Genomic DNA, 18203 nt, shown 5'->3' with positions numbered 1-18203 from the left:
AGTGGTTGTGGATTCATTTGCTTTCCGATTATTTTTTTTATTTTTATTTTTATTTTTATTTTTTTTTTTTTTTTTTATTTTTATTTTTTTATTTTTTTAATTTTTCGTTTTCGACCCCCAAGTCCTAAGCGAGAAGAGGCCACGACTTCTTCTTTTGGCGGCCGCGCGTCGTCAACACCCACCAACACCAACAACAACCACGGAAGAAAACGAATGCTGGCCGCGCTGTTCTGCTTCGTGTGGCTCTAGTTAGATGTCCTAGGATACGCCAGCCTCAAGAGTTCGCAGCGCCCTTTCCTTTCCCCCCTCTCTTATAACATACATGGAAGGCACCGATCAAAGCACCAAAAATCTCCACTTTCCTAGCTAGCCATTCAAACCAACGCTTTACAGCGGCAACCAAGCAGTTCCTATCGCACGCATCAAGAAAGCCATCTCAGTCCGAGGATGGAATAACAACGTTCACGGTGTCGAAGTAGCTGTTAAGTCAGCGCTTGCACGACATGAATTAAATCCGTCTATACTTCGATGGACTGTTTCGGGATGCTTGCAAGGGTTCTGCTCGCTCAAATTCTCGTCAATATAGACTGCGTTGGTGCTTTTGCAGCAGACCGGACGCAACCCGCACAAGAACGCCGCAATCAACCAACATACCAGGCTTAAATACTACTCAACCCAGTGTATCCAGACGCCCGGAGCCGTCCAATGCATCCATCCAAGATGCGCTGTACGACTGCTCGAGCAGCACTCGGCACCTCTGCGCAGATAATAATTGACAGTCACAGGTGCATTCATGCTCAGACCACTACTTCCACAGTAGTTTTGCTGCGTGGTATTTATCCGCTGCTGTAGGTACTGCTAAAGACCACCACCACCATCAACAGGACGCAGTCTTCCGCACACGCATACGCATAAACAATTCCAGGAAACCTGCCCGGGCAGAGCGACGAGCATCGAGAACGGCCATAGGTAATTAGCAAAGCGACGCTTTGTCACACAAATCTGACCGGAACCTTAAAGGACTAATCCCCTGTTGGCATTAAAGCTGAACCAGTAATAACTCAGCCACCAAAAAGAAGTCGCCACAAGCCTCATGCCTATGATCGGGCCCAGGTCTTTGCCCGGTTACCGCCGTATGGGTAGGGTATAGTCAAGGCGATCGCCAGTCTCTCGGCTACCGACAGCGCTTATGTATGGATATCCGTAGAAAGGTCTTTTTTCAAAGCATCTATTTTTTCTCGTTGCGCTGTTTTGCTGTTTTTCTCCACCAGCCACTTTCTTCTGATGATCTGCTGCTTTGTCTCCGTATATAGGTACTAGATTCATTCAGCGCGGCCTCTAGGCGGCTTTTACGGGAAGCGGGTACTTAGCAATGAGTGCATGGATGCACTTGAAGTCTTGATAGGCACGGGATGGGTTGTTGTTGTCGTTCGAGAACTCGGTGTGTCGCCTTCCGTTTCCTTGATGGTATGTTCTTGCCTTGCCTCTATGATACAGTGGGCGCGAAGATATATTACGGTTCGAAATGGGTGCGGAATCACTTACCCGTCTCTTAACGACATAGGTACATACGCATCAGGTAAACTTCTGTATCACTAAGCACTCTTTATATCGCTTTAACGAGCTATAATAAGCAATAATGTTACACGCTGTACTCCGTACTCGCCGGCTACGAACGCGCAATAACCAAGAGATGCCAGTACATAAACGTAAGTGTATCAGAATACTCGACGCTCGGATATGGTATATAGGTAAAAAATCAAGAATAGATAAGGGTATGAACGTGTTTTAAAGGCCACCAAGATAAGAAGATACAAGAGCGCGAGGATATGATATCCCATAAAAGCACGAGAGGGCGAAGGTGATGTGGTGGGGAAGGAAGGTGTGCATCTATAGGTGTGAATGCTGATGGTAGCAAACAAGTTCAAACGGATGGGCAAGGTATCCGGAGCCCTTGTGATGGCCGGGTAGCTGGAAACTCTGAGCTGCCGTTTTCTCTACACTTGTTTTCCTTGGGTCTTTTACACATGACTGCGGACAAGCACACCTCCAACATACACAACAAGCAAAGCCGAAAGTCGTTGCATATAGTACGTACGGCACACCATTACCCGTGCCAAGCTAAGCACAGAGTAGATACACACCCCCACCAAGCAAGCAACACTAAACAAAACACACACACACACACACACCCCTCCCCCTCCCCTCCCTTCGTCCCCCACACACAACCCACACCTCCACCTACCTACGCGCCCTTCTCGATCCTTACATTCTCCACATCACCCGCACTGTCCACATCGCTGCGCGCCTCGTCCTCGCCCTCGAAGTGGTACAGCTGCGGCTGCGGCGCCCCCTTGCGGAACAAGACGTAGCGCCGACACCACCACGGCAGCATCTTGGAGGCCATGAAGCGCGCGTGCGTGCGCGTCGGCACCGCAAATACGTAGTCCAGCTCCTCGAGGGTGCGCTGTTTCGTTTCGGGGAGGAAGAGGAAGACTGCGAGGGCGTTAGTTAGCGTGGGTTTAATTGATTGGTAGAGTAGAGTAGAAGAGGGGGGTGGGTGGCATACTCATAACAAGCGCCACGATGTTCAGCCCGGCGTAGAACCCAAATGTGCCCTGTGGCGTAAACGCGCGCAGCAGTCTCGGAAACGTGATGCTCAGAATGCTCGCCCAGAAATTGTTCGTCGCGACCGCCCAACTCATGCCGACCTCGCGGTGGCTGAGGGGGAAGACCTCGGCCGAGTAGGTGAAGGGGACGGGTCCTTCGCCGGGGCTGTAGAACGCGCCGAAGACGAAGATGAAGAAGGCGATTAGCCCGATATGCGCGGTCGACGACTCTGGGATCCAGAAGCAGAAGCCCGCGGCTAGCAGGGACCAGAACATTTGCGGGAAGGTGAAGAGGAGCAGCGCGCGCCGCCCGAAGGTGTCGATGGTCCAGACGGCGGGCCAGGCGAAGACGAAGTTGACCTGTGTGCTGCTGTTAGTTCTGTGTCTTGAGCCTACCGTGTAGTATGGGCCTAAATAACTTACCAGGCCGAATCCGAACGTCGCAAAGAGCGACGAAAGAACAGATGCCCCGGCATTCTGGAAGATCGTCGACGAATAAAACGAAATTATGTTTATGCCACACATTTGTTGTGCAATCATAACGATGCCAGAAGCCTGGGTTGCGCGGCGGACACGTGGGATGGTGAAGAGCTCGACGAAGCGAGAGAAGAAATTGCTCCTTTCGGCCAGGCCGGCTTCCTCGAGGAGCGTGTCTTCCTGCACCAGTTGGGCATGGATGTAGTAAAGATCGCGAGCGGCCTGCAAAGGCGAGTTCCTAAGGCGGAGGAGCGACTTGTACGCCTTTCCGTACTTCTTCTTCTTCATGTACCAACGAGGTGACTCCGGGCAGAAGTAGATGCCCAGCACCAGAGGGATGGCCGGGATGAACGCACTGCCAAGCTGCAGGCGCCAGGAGATCTTGCCAGTGTTGTAAACCCTGAAATGGTCAGAAACAGTCTGCTGGGAAGAGACAAAGGCCTAAAGAACTTACGCAAGGTTCGCACATGTTCCCAAGAAAATGCCAAACGCTGTCCAAAGCTGCCAAGTCATGACCAAAGCACCACGAACGTTTGCTGGGGCGGTCTCTGCCGAGAACACTGGCACAGTGACTTCCTTGAGGCCCATGCCAATACCGAGCAGAACACGCACGCCTGCAAGCTCGCCCCAGCTTTGCGTGACGGCCATGCCAATGGGTGACAGAAGAGAGAAGATGGCGCCAATGAAGATGGTCCCGCGACGGCCAATGAGGTCATTCAGGGGGTCAGAAATCCAGGCGGCACTACAAACGAGTCAGCAGACTGTGTCAATGACCAAGAACTATAGGCAGACAAACAAGAGCCAGATAGCAATGTATGGCATAGCGTTCACTAGGCCCACGATCCATTCGTTCTTCTCACATGTGCCCGCGAGTCCGCAAATTTTCTTGTCTGTCGGGATCCCAAACGCTTCTGGAAATGAGAGGTTGGCACCATTGGACCCAGTCTGGTCCCACCCCTGGATCGCGGCTGCAATCGAGTTCAAAATGATGGTGAAATACAGCGCTTTTGGGTGCCTGAAGCGGTGCGTGCGCTCGACTCGAAGTTGTTCCTTTTCCTCCTCGGTGATATCGGGAACGGTCTCATAACTGTGCGGATCTTTGGCAACAAGGGCACCCTTGCGGAGCAGAGGAAGAATGTCGGTCATGCTATTCGTGTGGGCGAATGTCTCGACATCTCTCATAAGCTGCGGTACCGGAATGTCGGCCAAAGGATTCTTGAGCTCCCCGGCAGTGTTTTGTGAGAGGTCATGGACGGTACTCTTCCGCCGGGAATCTTCGATGGCCGCCTGAGTGGCGTCTTCATGATGAGCAACAACGTCGCTGTGGCGCTTTCTAATGTATGATTAGCGCATGCCGGCCAATCGATGTTCCTCAAAACTTACTCAATCGGAGGTTTGTTGGACGACATCGTAGTAGATGTAGAAGAAACGTCTGGAAAAGTACTACACTTCAGAGCAACTGGTGGAGATATCAGCTCAAGTATAGGACGGGCGGGTATAAAAATATTACTCCAAGACGGAGGCTCACACCCGGCGAGACAATGTCTTTACAAACGCAAATAGGCAACCGGGTACTTACACCAATAGGCATCAACACCCCGCTCGCAATCACAGCTGTCTCACCACCGTTCTCCAAAAAGTCTAACGGGCGCCGGGATACCTAGCGTATGTGTGACCTTGCTCGAAGCTTTGGGCAGGGCTGAAACGATGATACGAGTGGCAGGGAGTTGGGGTCCAGCTTCAATGGCTCCAAGAAGAAAAACAGAAACAAGGCCAGCAAGGCTGAGGGCATAACAAGCCTTTTATGAAGAAAATCCAAGCTCGCTGAAGGCACATATGGCTCCCAATACGGGGCGTATCGACCCCAGTCAGCTTTGCCGGCCAAAGAGACATCCTACGGAAGGCTGAAAGCGGCAGAAACTGCCATCATGCGCCTCTGTACGTGTCACATGAGACGTACTGGATGAATGGAAGGCTTCTCGGCCTTGAGGCGCCTCTTGTGTTACGGCAAGCTCGGTGGTAGCATCTGGAAGAGTGACGGCAGCCCGACGGGGTACTTGCAGCGTGGAAGGATGGCTAGGCGCACTGGCGAAGTGGTGAGCGGTAGCCGAGATATCGTGCAGGCGTGGTGACGGTAGGGTCCGAAGGTAAGATTTGCGGCTAATGATCTTAGCGCCGTGTGGAGAGAACCAGGGGCGGGACTGGCCGCTTGCGGATTGCGGGGGTGCTCTTGCGGCCCTCTTTCTTCGTCTCGATACCTCGTGACGGCGCCACAGTGATGCTTCGCCTTTGACCATCGTCAGATGCGCCTCGGACTCGCCGTGTCACTCCACATGCAGCCGTGGATGCTCCCCCTTCAGCTGGCTTGCCAAGCCCATGCGCAATGCATGCTGTCCTTCGTTCCCTTGCTCTTCTGTCACATTCGACCATGGCCGCTTGCCTCGCAGTGCACACCCGAAATCCATCCCGTCGTGCGTCGTGCTACGGTGGAGCTGAGCTGAGCCTTGAGTCCGTGCCGGTGGAGTGCCCAGACCGTCGCTCCCCTTCCGGTGACCAAGGGCCCTCAGCGGTAAGAGCCTCGCCGCATTTTCGCTTTGAGTGAGCCAGGCCGGATGGGATTCCGCTCAGTGGAGAGGAACGCGGTCGCTGCGAACGGCGGCGACAAGACACGCGACACGCTGGGCGGAAAGGGGTTCTTTGACAAAGACATCCATCCAGTGGTTGAGGAAAGAGAAGCTATGTCGAGGACATAAGCTGAGCGATCTTGGCTGAAGAGCAAACGCCATCGCGGCGGCGATCAAGCCACCCGGAGAAGCTTGGACGCGGCGCTGAGAGCGAGGGCTGAAACAACCCACGACGAGCCTCAGCAATATAAGTATCTCGTCCGCGGCCGTTGCACGAGACCCAGCCTGCTGCCGTCTGGATTAATTTTTTTTTTAAACTCCATGACTGACCTCGACAACGCAGTGCAAGCATCGTTCCCCTTGCCTGGGAACCACCGCCTCACCGCCACGGCGTCGCATGCAAGGGAGAGACACCAGTCACGAGGCACCATGCTCGCCCAGACTTCTAGACGGCTTCACTCGGCATTCCGGAAACAGTCCATTCATCTGCCGGATCGGGGTCTGCTGCATTCCACGATATGGACAACGCGCCTAGCGAGGAAGAGATGGTTACGGGGAAGCAAGAGATAGGGAACCCAGGGAAAATAGAGAAAAGTATGATAGGGGAGCTCGTGCTGAGTGGATTCCCATGACACCGGAGACGCAGTAGCATGGCACGTCTGCCATACCCGATGCCAACCTCTCGGGGTCTCTTGCATTCTCGAGATCTACCCGATACCGAGCACGTTTTGCTCCCATGGTTACGTCTAGTCCACGAGCTGCCCGTACCCAAAGCTTGCTAGGTTATGCACACTCCAGGCGCCCGTCACCGTGTCATTGGTGACATTGCCGACAGCAACTTTGCCTTCCTTTAGCGCGCCGCTCGCCACCACACCTCCCCCGACCGGCCTCTTCAGTGCGTTGGCATCACGTTCGACTGTGAAGTTCGCCAGACTGACTTCCAGCGGCGTGCGCTGCACCAGCGTCGGGATACCAAAGTAACGGGCCTCGACACCCGCATAACCCACCGTGAGTTCGTAGTAGCCGCGGTAGTACGTGTCGTGCCACTGCAGCTCGCGGTTATTTGCCACGAGCCATTCTGAAGCCTTGATCCCCGTGTCCATCGTGATGTTCTGCCCCAGTGGACAGGGCGAGCTAACGGCGCTGCCGGCGAACTCGACGCCAATGCCGCCAGCGCCAGTTGTCGGATCATAGGGGCGCTCATCCAACCATACCAGATCCGACACCCAGGACAGGTGACTGTCACCTGCCATGATGATGTTGTTGGAAATTTTGTGGTTGTAGAGGTGCTGGAAGGTACGATTACGATTGGCTTGGTAGCCATCCCAAGCATCATAATCAAACTATGAAGATAACTTAGTTTGGACTACACGAGACCACTCAAAGAAAAATATGCGGATAGCTTACGGGATTCTCTGGGCCGCTTGCGAGGGATTCGTTTTCACGCGAAAAAACTAATTGAGATCCAATGAGGCGCCACGCAGCCCCTTCGTCTCGTTAGCTGTATGGTTTTTCTGTGCGGTTCCAGATCACTAGGACTACCATACCTCTGTTTTTAGATTGCGTTAGTTGATTGTAGAACCTACAACCGGTAAGTAATTTTGCTTTTTACATCCAATCGCGAGTGTATCACAAACGTACCAGTTCTCTTGGCGACTGCCCATCAATGACCGACCTGCATCATTCGATATCTCATGAATATAGTCCGTGTTCCAGTAGAGATCGGTGATAGACCTGTCGTAGTTGCGCGTATCAAGCATGATAATGTCCATTAATGTGCCGATGGAGAAGCTGCGCCAAATGCGGAGGTTGTCGTCCATCTCGACTTGACGGATGGGCATCCACTCAAAATACTTCAACAGCATCAGTACGTTTTCCCAAGAAACCGAGTCCTTATCATCACAACTTACCGCTCTCACAGCATTCATCTTCCGCTGGTCAAATGAGACGCCATTGCCGCCATTTTCGATATCGTCTTGCGTAAACGATGCCTCGGTATTGTTTTGTGCCGCCATACCGTCTCTGTATATGTTGTCCGCGATCTCTGCAAACCCATCAGTATCCTCTCGTCGATTCCATATCTCTTCCGAGACTCACCGTGGTCATCCCAAACTGGGATCCATGGAAACTTGCCGAAGCTGGCAATCGCGTCCAGATCAGCCCGGTTCGAGGCATGTCTCTTGCGGTAATCGTAAAGACTACGGATCTCCTTGTTGGGTTCGGGAATGCGCCCAATTGACCAGCCGTGGCCGTACGCACCCTCGGCGTACTCGTAGATGAAGTCGCCAAGATGGAGTATGTAGTCTACGGAGTCTTTGCGTGCAACATTTCCGAAAGCATTGAAGAAGCCAAAGGCTAGGTAAGCTCGTCAGTTGTACGTTGTCATTGGTTTCCGCGGGCCAGACGCTTACGGTAGTTAGAACAAGAGAACACAGCAATCGAGACATCTGGGACTTCATCCTTGCTAACCGGAGCAGTCTTCGTTCGACCTACTGGGCTGCGCTTTTCCGAATTACATACGTTGAATTGGTAGTAGTAGCGCGTGAAAGGCTCAAGTCCAGTCGCTTCGATCTGAAAATCGTAAGTCAATTGTCCCCAAACCACGGAATCATCCAAACCTTAATTGTATAATCAATGTCCGAAGTAGTATACGCTGTGCCTGAGGTAACCACGTCTTCCATCGTTTCGTCCGTTGCTACGTTATAATTGACACAGACAGGAGCAGTAGACATTTGAATGTACTCTTGAGTATCATGGTTGAAGAGAGGTACTGTTCCTGAAACGGTAGCTGGAACTGCGTCAGCCATTTTGTGGGCGTAACTCATAATATTTCGTACCATTGCTCTTGTCATTGTCGTATGTCGGCGAGCATCGCGTCCACAAGATGACCGAGTCGGCATACGGGTCTCCGGAAGCAACGCCATGGGTAAAGTTCAATTGATCCGCATCGATATATCGGACACTAGGATTGTTACGTCTCGCAACTTTGTACAAGCTAATGCCGAGAAAGGGATGGTGCTCAGAAGGACTGCGGTAATTCAAATTGGCCGTATACTTGGCCGACACTGCGACTATGTACGTCAGAAAGATAAATAACTGTAATTTCATGATGGGCAGCGGAAGAAACGCTCAAGGAAGATCAAAGCGACGACTGCAGGGCCAACGGCCCTTGCTGGCTTTTTGTAGCTAACAGCTGACGCAGAGCTCGACGCCCGCAGCTTCAGTCCCGAGGGATGACGTGCGGGACATATAATGAATGCGGCAAGGAGCCCTTGATCGGAGATCCTGCATCCAGGAACGGACGAACCAGAGTCTCGATATTTGGCATGCTCGCTGATTGTTCCTGGTCAGTGGGAACGTTGCTACCGTTCATCCCATTCGATTGTCGTCATTGGTAGTAGGGTTAACGGTTGTCCCGGGCATCTCGGATGGAAAAGGCACCAATTGTGTGAGTCAAGATACATTAGCTTTGCTCTTTGTGGGGGTAGACCGGGGAGCGTAGTGGACTCGGGGTTCGGAAACGTGGAAGGTGTTGAGGACAAGCGAGCACAGTGAGCACGTTGTCTATCTGGCGAACGCGATTGATCGATGGAAGCGACTTCCCGCCAACATGCAGATCATACCTAATTTCGGCAATCCGTGGATGACTGCCCAAATTTGAATTCTAAAAACTATTCTTACCCTACTTTTTGTTGATATTTTATATTCTATACTGAAACCACCGTGTACTCCAATTATCAGAATCACACGGAGAACCACCAAGAGGAAGAGCATCTTCGAATTTTTTTATACTACCTCATATTGATGCGATGTGATCAACACCTGGCTACCCGACATTTTTCTTCGGACACGTAAAAATCTTACCTCCCCCAAGCAGAGCTTACAATACCCGAGTGATCCAAACTTGAGTAGAACGCAAGCTTCACATCTGCCACCGAGGCTGGGTAATTGGCTTAGAATGGAAAGAGAGTGCTCTTCCTAGTTCGGGAACAGCATCTGTTGATGAAAAGAATAAAAAAACAGGCCACCAAAAGTTATCAGGCCAGGACCTATGTATGTTGTGTGCCCCTTCGGCACAAACCCATTCAGCATAAGCGTTATCTAATTAAACTGAGAGACGTATGGAACCGAAATTGCTGGAATCTGGAAAGTCGCTGTAGTGGTACGCAAACACCACGATGCACTGACAATGTCAGGGGACAGAAGCATGAGTGGCACATCGGTTTCTTAAACAGAAACCATAGGTTCCTGGAAGGCCTGAGACTGGAGTGAGACAATATACATTCTGTTCATGTATACGTTATATACATAGAAGCACGGTAAAGTGTCGGCACACTGGAACAAAGTCAATTATGGAGAGAATGTGTACGCAGTACTGGAAGTTCATAGCACATCCCTTGTATTTTCATGAATAGATCTGGAATTGGGTCTATCGTAGCTTTTTTGAAGATTGACAGGGATTGTATGCGGGGAAGGCTTAACATACCGTTGTATACCTACCATGACGTTGCACAGATGCCTATAGCCCACGAGTATGTGTTGAAGTTCTTGGCAAAAGCGGTTGTTCTGCAACCATCCCGGATGTCGCTCTTCAGGGTACTCAGGGGTATCCTTGTATCCATCCCTTTTTACAGTTCCTTATAGCTTGAGTCCGTGCATGCGATTAGTGCTCTGATGCTGACAAACCCATCGTTGGAAGGCGTCGTCTAGATCTTTGACTCTTTCACCGCCGAAACCACAGGTCTTTCTGCAGCCAGGGTCTCGCAAATGAAATCGACTGCACGCTTGGACATGGCGGGTGTCATCTCGTGTCCGACGCCCTCGTACACGAGGTCTTCCAACACGAGGCCCAGAGCTTCATCCTCCTTGATGAACTTTTTCAAAAAGTCCAAGAAGTCCTTGCCGCAAGCGTAGGGAACAAGCTTGTCTGCACCACCCGACAAGCAGAGAATCCTCTTCCCGCGCAAATGGCTCCGCAGCAAAGCGTCTAGTTTGCTCTTCTCGGCATCGGTGGGCGCAGCTGAGTTCTCGAGGGCGCGCATCAGCAGGCCGGCGGGATCCCACTGGGCGACGGCATCGACCAGGGCCGGAGGGAAGTCGTGCGAGCCAAGGAAGCGGGAGCCGGGAGGATCAGAAGAGGTCCAGGAGGTCAATTTGGACTTTTCGGCCCGCTGCGACATGAGCGCCGTGTAGTCCGGACAGCCGATGACGGAAACGCCGGCGGTGATGCGCGGGTCCTGCAGCAGGCAGTGCCAGGTGGAGTGGCCGCCGAGCGAGATGCCGAGGGCGAGGTGCTGGTTGACGACGGGGTGCGGCTGGCCGGCGGGGAAGATGTAGGCGGGGAGGTAGGAAAGGAGCTGCGCGCAGTCAAGGGCGGTGCCGTCTGGGCACAGGCGAGATTAGCGGCGCGAGGGGGAGGGGCAGGGCGATCGGCAATACGCACGATAAATAGAAAACATGTCCTGAGCATGTCTCGGGTTCCCCTGGCGCCAGGCCTCGTTGGCGAGCTCATCGACCTGCCTGGTGCCGTGATTGCGCTGGTCGAAGCTCACGGCCAGCAATCCCTTGGAGGTCCCACGGGCGTTCCACGCGGCAATGGTCTGGGCGGCGAGGGGCGCCATGCAGGCCTGGGTTTGGAGGCGCGGGTGCAGCAGCCAGAGACAGGCGAGCGACGAGCATTGCGGGGGCAGTTCGTCGAGGCCGTAGACGGTGGTAAGGATGCCGCCAATGTGGAACGTCTTGGCCGAGGGGTCGGGGGGCGCGCCGCGGGAGTGAGTATGCTCGAGAGGGTTCGGAGTGGCCATGGTGTATATTGTAGCGAGGGCGACACGCGCGCGTCCCGTCGCGATGCGGGCAGTGTTTGCTTGCGGGGGGTTCGCAGCGTCGCCGCACCGCCACACGTCCCTCCCGCGGGGCGTCATCGCAGCGTGGCACTCGTTTCATGGCATAATCTCCGGCGCTCATCTCTCGACGCGGCAGGCCTAAAGTCCCTGACTCCCTCCCTAACCTATACCGCCGTCAAAAACTTGCGACCAGGGCCGGCGTGTCTTGTTGTTTTTCCCTCTCGAAAGCCGCCATTCCCGATCCTCCGCAGCCACCTCCGCATCGCATGCCGGCCTAGAAACAGGGGAGAGTTGGACCTCCTACCGCCACCACACCCTCAAGGCCCCAAGGGGAGGACATTCCCCATCCGGCACTTCGATCGCCCACCACCCGTATTCTTTTTGTCCCGCCGCTAGACATGCCTGACACCAGGGACTCCAGCATGTCGCCCATGTCTCGCAGTCCCCGCTCCTCCTCCCCCTCCAACGCCAACGTAAGATCCGAACCAGATGCCCACGGCCGCGTCTTTTCCCCTCTGCGCATCGAGCAACGAGTAGACAATTCCACCGACCACGCCTACCTCCAAGCCAACGGCGACTCCCGGAGGCCGGGCACCAGCAACTCTTCTGCGAGACTTGATCCCGAGTACAGGAATTCTCCTGGCTTCCCTTTCAATGTCCCCAACGGTGCTTTTGGAGAGCCTATGCCAAGTGAGCCTCTAGGCCCGTCGACCAAACCTGGCACCCTTGCTCCCTCCCCTAGCTTCAACCAAATCGCCGACCCTACCGACTTCAACTCGCGTGGCCAATTATCGAGGAAACCCACCAACGAGGCCGGCATTGCGACACCTCGCCGCAGTGTACAATTCGCGCGCTCCACGACACAGGACAATGCGACGGCAGGGCACTCGAGACAGGAGTCGTTGGAGGAGGAAGTAGAAGACGCCGAGCAGTCGCATCGGGCAAAGGAACGGTCCAGGCTCATTGCAAAGCTGAAGGCCATCGCAAACCCGTTACAAGGACACAGCAGAAGCTTTAGTGGGTTCACCATCGGCGATGCTACTATTGGCCAGATTACGCCCACGGGTCCTTTGTCCCCCGAATCCGAAAGGTCCCAACCGCGCTTTATAACCGAGGAGGGCAGTGAGGCGGATGAAGAGAGTGCAGGCGAGGGTGGCCCATCACGGCCGGCTCGAAGAAAGCGGAAAACCAAGCGATTCGACCCTGCTGGCGCTCACACTGCGCCCACGACACCGAGGACGATCAACGGTCCTGCCTTTGCCTACGATTCCCCCGGCGACACCCCTTCATCCCCACTTCAATACCCCCGCCCTCCTTTTGTGCGACGCGGCACCATGTCAGAAATCCCGGAGAACCAGAGATTAGGCATGTCGGAGGACGAAGGACGAGACATGCTTGCGAAGGAGAGTGCGTGGAGAAGGGGTCTTCATAGCCGCCGCAGGCTTAGCTTTTCAGGACGCAGAGGAGAGTCCACCCAGGAAGGAGATGCCCGTCGGCCCAGCAATTTCCGGAGGTTCACGGCAGGCATTAGTGCACGTACAGACGGTGCCGCCGACTCTCCTTCTACGTGGAGACAGCGTGGAGAGCGGACCACAAGCATCAGCGCGCAGAAATGGCGACAGCTGAAGTCCGGGCTGAGAATGCTCGGCAAGCAGAGGAAGGAACAGAATCGTGTGGATCATGCTAAATCTGCGGAGCTGGTTGCTGAACTTTTGGCTGGTGCACCAGCGGCACTGTTCCTCGCAAGCATGTTCCAGCGTGATGAACATGGCCACAAGAAGATCCCTATCCTCATGGAGCAGCTCAAGGTTTCAATCCTTGACAGTACGAAGATTGAAAACAAGGGTGGCGACCGCCATCTGCTTTTCCGGATAGAGCTCGAGTACGGCAGTGGCTTGACGCGTATGAAATGGATCATCCATCGTACTTTGCGCGACTTCGCCAACCTGCATCTGAAGTACAAGTTCCAGAGTCAGAGGGAGAAGTACATCAGCATGGCCGAGGACGCGAACCGCAGCAAGCTGCCCCGCTTCCCGCGCAGCGCGCTGCCTTATCTGCGCGGCATGCGTGGCTTGGTGGATGATGATATAGAAGACGAAGATGACGATGTTGGCGCTGATCGTCCGCACACCGATGGCGAAGCCAGCGGCACTGAAGGGCGTCCAGGGAAGGGCAAGGCGCGAAGACGCTCATCCTTTAAGGTTGGGCGTCGGAACTCCAGCGTCAGCAGCCCGCAAAATACTCCCGGCATCGTTGGCGAGATGACAGCACGAACGGGTAGCTTCTTTGGGGCGATGCCGGCGACTCCAGGCCCTCGCAAGGACACCTACGCTGAGCGGCAACGCAAGAAGCTCGAACAGTACCTGCAGCAGCTAATTACTTTCTTGATGTTCCGTGCCGACAGCAACCGGTTATGCAAGTTCCTGGAACTTTCAGCATTGGGTGTTCGCCTTGCTCAAGAAGGTGGATACCATGGTAAGGAAGGCTTTATGATGATTCAGTCTAGCAAGGGTATCGACACGAGGAAAGGCTGGAATCCCCAACTTTTCGCGCACAAGCACTCCCCCAAGTGGTTCCTCGTCCGGCATAGCTACATTGCCTGCGTCGACTCCCCTGAGGAAATGAACATCTACGATGTCTTCCTTGTCGACCCCGATTTCCGCGTGGATGACAAGAAGAACCGTTTGCGAGACACAAACGCCAAGGAGCTGGCCAGCAAGGCCAAAACCTCGGCTACGCATCCTAAGCATCACCAAATCCGCCTAGTCAACTCGGAGCGGAGGATAAAACTGCTCGCTAAGAACGAAAGGCAACTGCACCAGTTTTACGAGTCCGTCAAGTTTATGACTGCGCAGACGCAGTGGTCAAACAGCCATAGATTTGACAGCTTTGCCCCTGTGAGACACAATGTCTGGGCCCAGTGGCTTGTGGATGGCAGAGACTACATGTGGAATGTTTCTCGCGCCATCAGTATGGCCAGGGACGTCATCTATATCCACGATTGGTGGCTCAGTCCCGAGCTGTATTTGCGCCGGCCTCCTGCGATCAGTCAAAAGTGGAGATTGGACCGTTTGCTGCAGCGCAAGGCCCAAGAAGGCGTCAAGGTCTTTGTCATCATGTACCGGAACATCAACTCCGCCATCCCCATCGACTCCGAATACACCAAATTCTCCCTGCTAGACCTGCATCCGAACGTCTTCGTTCAGCGTTCGCCAAACCAGATCAAGCAGAACCAATTCTTCTGGGCGCATCACGAAAAGATCTGCATTGTCGACCACACCGTAGCCTTCTGTGGTGGCGTCGACCTTTGCTTCGGCAGATGGGACACGCCCAAGCACGTTCTGAATGATGACAAGCTCACCGGGTTCGAGCTTGACAATGATCAGCCCAAGGATGCGGACCACTGCCAAATGTGGCCCGGCAAAGATTACTCGAACCCCAGAGTGCACGATTTCTACGATCTTTCCAAACCGTACGAAGAAATGTACGATAGAGAGAAGGTCCCACGTATGCCATGGCACGATATCGGTATGCAAATAGTCGGTCAGCCGGCTAGGGATCTTACTAGACATTTCGTTCAGCGATGGAACTATCTCCGCAGGTCGAAGAAGCCCACGCGTCCCACGCCCTTCCTGCTTCCTCCGCCTGACTTTATCCCTGCCGACCTCGAAGCGTTGGGCCTTGACGGTACCTGCGAAATCCAAATGCTGCGTTCAGCTTGCAAGTGGTCGTTGGGTACTCCGGAACGGACTGAGTGCAGTATCATGAATGCCTACGTCAAGAGCATTCAGGCTAGCGATCACTTTGTCTACATCGAGAACCAGTTCTACGTCAGTACTTGCAACGTAGAGGGCACGCCTATCAAGAACAAGATCAACGACGCTCTCTTTGAGCGCATTACGCGCGCGCACAAGAACGGAGAAGACTGGCGCTGTGTCCTCGTCATCCCGCTCATGCCTGGCTTCCAAAACACTGTTGACAGCCAAGACGGAACAAGTGTGCGGCTGATCATGACTTGTCAGTACCGAAGCATCTGCCGTGGCGAGTCGTCTCTCTTTGGGCGGTTGCGTGCCGCGGGCATCGATCCGGAAGACTACATCCAATTCTTCTCCCTCAGGTCATGGGGCAAGATCGGTCCGAAGAAGTCGTTGATCACTGAGCAACTTTATATCCACGCCAAGTGCATGGTCGTGGATGATCGTATCGTCATCATTGGTTCTGCGAACATCAATGAACGCTCCATGCTTGGTTCTAGGGATTCAGAAGTCGCTGCTATTGTTCGGGATACGGAGATGCTTCCTTCGATGATGGCCGGCAAACCTTACAAGGTTTCCAGGTTCGCACACACGCTGCGCGTACGGCTGATGCGGGAGCACTTGGGCATCGATACCGACGAGATGCTCGGAGAAGAGCAGTCTGAGGTATTTGATAGTGATTTGTCGCGTCCTTCGACAGCAGAGTCTAACTCTACCATCGAACAGCAGCTTATTGAGAACAAGCACCGCGCTGAGGAAGAGTTGATCGCGCAGGAAGAGCAGATGCACAGCTTCAACCATGACGCGGACTGGATTCAGGAAAACAACCCCAACCTTCCTCTTCGCCACGGTCTGACCACAGACTCGCGTGTGACTGACAACGACGCGCATCAACGTGATGTCCGAGGCGAGGGTGCCGACAACATGCTTGCGCATATGCATCGTGGCCAGAGTTATGGCCGGGACTCGACTCTCACGACGGACGGTCGTGAGGTTCTCGTCCATGACACCGCTCCTGAAGGAAAGGGTACGGTAGACCACCCTCGCAGGCACGGCAGTCCCAAGAAGACACGCGAGAGGAGCAACACCGCCCGCAGCCGCAACAGCGCTCGCAGCTTCAACGCTCCCCACCAACCCCACCAACCCCACCAACCCTATCAACCCTATCAACCGGAGCCCAGCAGCACCGCACTGCCACCTACAAATCTCCCTCGCTTGAACACTCACCAGCTGGGTCTCACGCAGCTGTCGCAGCTGCCAGCCCTTCCCATGTCCGACGACACGGACATTGGCGGACCGCCGCTCCAGCGCACTTTTTCTGCCAGGAGCAACAACTTCATCAACCAGCTACTGTCTGAGATGCGACGCCCGGTTGTGACCCCCGACTGTATGATCGACCCTCTGAACGACAGCTTCTACATTGATACTTGGCAAGCCGTGGCCGAGAACAACACCAAGCTTTTCCGTTCGGTCTTCAGGTGTATGCCGGACAACGAGGTTCGGACTTGGAAGGAATACCGCGAATATGCTGCCTTTTCAGAGCGCTTTGCCAAGTCACAGGGCGCTGGTAAGAGCGAGACGCGTCTGGCGCAGGATGCCGAGGGTCGTACCGGCCCGCCAGGCACCGGTACGACCATTGGCGACAAACTGCACCCGGGTAGGCTGGGAGAAAAGTTGGGCGGGAGCAAGGACGACGGAAAGCACCCGCAAGGCGGCGTTGAGCAATGGGCCGAGGAGCAGGAGAAGCGATGCAACGAGAACAAGAAGCCTTCAACCTCGGCGTCAGCCAACCTCCCCGTCAACGGCCACCTCGACGAGAAGGCGGCGCTGCGCAGCAACGACACCCTGCGGCCACGTTCGGCCAACGACGGCGCGCGTGAGCGCACGCCCTCGACGGATAACACGCTGCACCCGGACCGGTCGCGTACGATTACCATCACGGAGCCGCTGACGCTCAACACGAGCAGCACTGCGATCAACCGGTCGCCCAGCGTCAATGCGCCGCGCAGCGCGCACAGCGAGGGTAACGCGTCGCCGTTCCAGGAGGCGGCCAAGTCGAAGGGCAGCCAGCGCCGCCGCAAGCGCGCGGGCACTAAGAGCAGCACCAAGAACTTCAACGCGCACGACGAGACGGCGCTGCTGTCAGGCGAGGATGCCGAGCAGCTGCTGGAGATGGTGCAGGGCCACCTTGTTGTTTGGCCTTATGACTGGTTGGAGGTCGAAGAGCGCGGTGGTGGGTGGCTGTACGCGGTGGACCAGATCGCACCGCTGGAAATCTAGTAAGTTTTTCATCCTCGATTCGTGCGGACACGCAGCTAACAGGTATCGCAGCTCTTAAACGGCGTCGTGTTCTCGCTCCTCCTCTTCATCACTCGACCACGCACAGCGTAGACAGCTTGCCTGTTGTTCCGTCTTCCGGTTTTTATAGCGCGGCGTTTTCATGGGGACCGGACTGGTTTCATCGGGACACGCAAACTACAACAAAAAAAGTTCTTTCATCTAAGGCTTCTCCAAAAGCCAAGGACCGGGGTTTTTTGTCATTCCGCCCCTCCCTTCATTTGAGAGATCTCCTTTGTTGCTGAGGGAATTTTTTTCATTTCTCATAGCATGGACGGTTTCTGGGGCGGAGGCTGGGTTGTTGTTTTGGCATTAGGGTTGGTCGGATCGGATCGTGCGGCTTTTTTCTCCCCTTGTCCTCTTCTTCCCGTTTTCCATCTTTCTACTTCTTCACCTCCTTCAACTTCTTCTTTTATTTCAACTTCTTTTTCTCTTTTGCCCTTCATCTTCTTGTATAACTTTGTTCTTCTTCTTCTTCTTCTTCTTCTTCTTCTTCTTCTTCTTCTTCTTCTTCTTCTTCTTCTTCTTCTTCTTCTTCTTCTTCTTCTTCTTCTTCTT

At 54.2% G+C, this 18203-nt stretch overlaps 5 protein-coding genes across 5 annotated transcripts in view; 1 reads left to right on the top strand and 4 right to left on the bottom strand.

Annotated features, from left to right (window-relative positions):
* Nucleotides 1-2245: 2245 nt before the first annotated feature.
* K452DRAFT_301081 (uncharacterized protein) lies at nucleotides 2246-4495 on the bottom strand (the record flags this gene model as incomplete). The annotated part of the gene is made up of 6 exons (XM_033542399.1): nucleotides 2246-2496; nucleotides 2570-2969; nucleotides 3033-3486; nucleotides 3541-3828; nucleotides 3883-4419; nucleotides 4470-4495. 6 exons carry the CDS (start codon nucleotides 4493-4495, stop codon nucleotides 2246-2248), a joined length of 1956 nt encoding a protein of 651 aa, XP_033394259.1.
* A 1496-nt stretch (nucleotides 4496-5991) lies between these two features.
* Nucleotides 5992-9245, bottom strand: K452DRAFT_321110 (uncharacterized protein). The gene is made up of 9 exons (XM_033544373.1): nucleotides 8548-9245; nucleotides 8329-8498; nucleotides 8122-8281; nucleotides 7808-8065; nucleotides 7621-7754; nucleotides 7352-7563; nucleotides 7258-7292; nucleotides 7118-7197; nucleotides 5992-7053 (listed from the first exon to the last, which is right to left on the bottom strand). The coding sequence occupies exons 1-9, from the start codon at nucleotides 8816-8818 to the stop codon at nucleotides 6457-6459; spliced, it is 1917 nt and encodes a 638-aa protein (XP_033394258.1). The 5' UTR covers nucleotides 8819-9245; the 3' UTR covers nucleotides 5992-6456.
* Nucleotides 9246-9988: 743 nt separating this feature from the next.
* K452DRAFT_361218 (uncharacterized protein) lies at nucleotides 9989-11533 on the bottom strand. The gene is made up of 2 exons (XM_033546403.1): nucleotides 11154-11533; nucleotides 9989-11093 (listed from the first exon to the last, which is right to left on the bottom strand). Exons 1-2 carry the CDS (start codon nucleotides 11512-11514, stop codon nucleotides 10417-10419), a joined length of 1038 nt encoding a protein of 345 aa, XP_033394257.1. The 5' UTR covers nucleotides 11515-11533; the 3' UTR covers nucleotides 9989-10416.
* A 280-nt stretch (nucleotides 11534-11813) lies between these two features.
* K452DRAFT_87979 (uncharacterized protein) lies at nucleotides 11814-17777 on the top strand. The gene is made up of 2 exons (XM_033547267.1): nucleotides 11814-17587; nucleotides 17640-17777. Exons 1-2 carry the CDS (start codon nucleotides 11952-11954, stop codon nucleotides 17644-17646), a joined length of 5643 nt encoding a protein of 1880 aa, XP_033394256.1. The 5' UTR covers nucleotides 11814-11951; the 3' UTR covers nucleotides 17647-17777.
* The window catches only part of K452DRAFT_88012 (uncharacterized protein), a 1048-nt gene continuing 457 nt past the window's right edge, over nucleotides 17613-18203 (bottom strand). The window contains exon 2 of the mRNA XM_033547268.1: nucleotides 17613-18203. Within this exon, the coding sequence (XP_033394255.1) occupies nucleotides 17909-18203 (295 nt within the window). The 3' untranslated portion in view covers nucleotides 17613-17908.

Source organism: Aplosporella prunicola, assembly GCF_010093885.1.
Source record: "Aplosporella prunicola CBS 121167 unplaced genomic scaffold K452scaffold_23, whole genome shotgun sequence".
Taxonomy (NCBI): Eukaryota; Fungi; Ascomycota; class Dothideomycetes; order Botryosphaeriales; family Aplosporellaceae; genus Aplosporella; species Aplosporella prunicola.
This window is presented reverse-complemented; position numbering and strand designations above follow the sequence as displayed.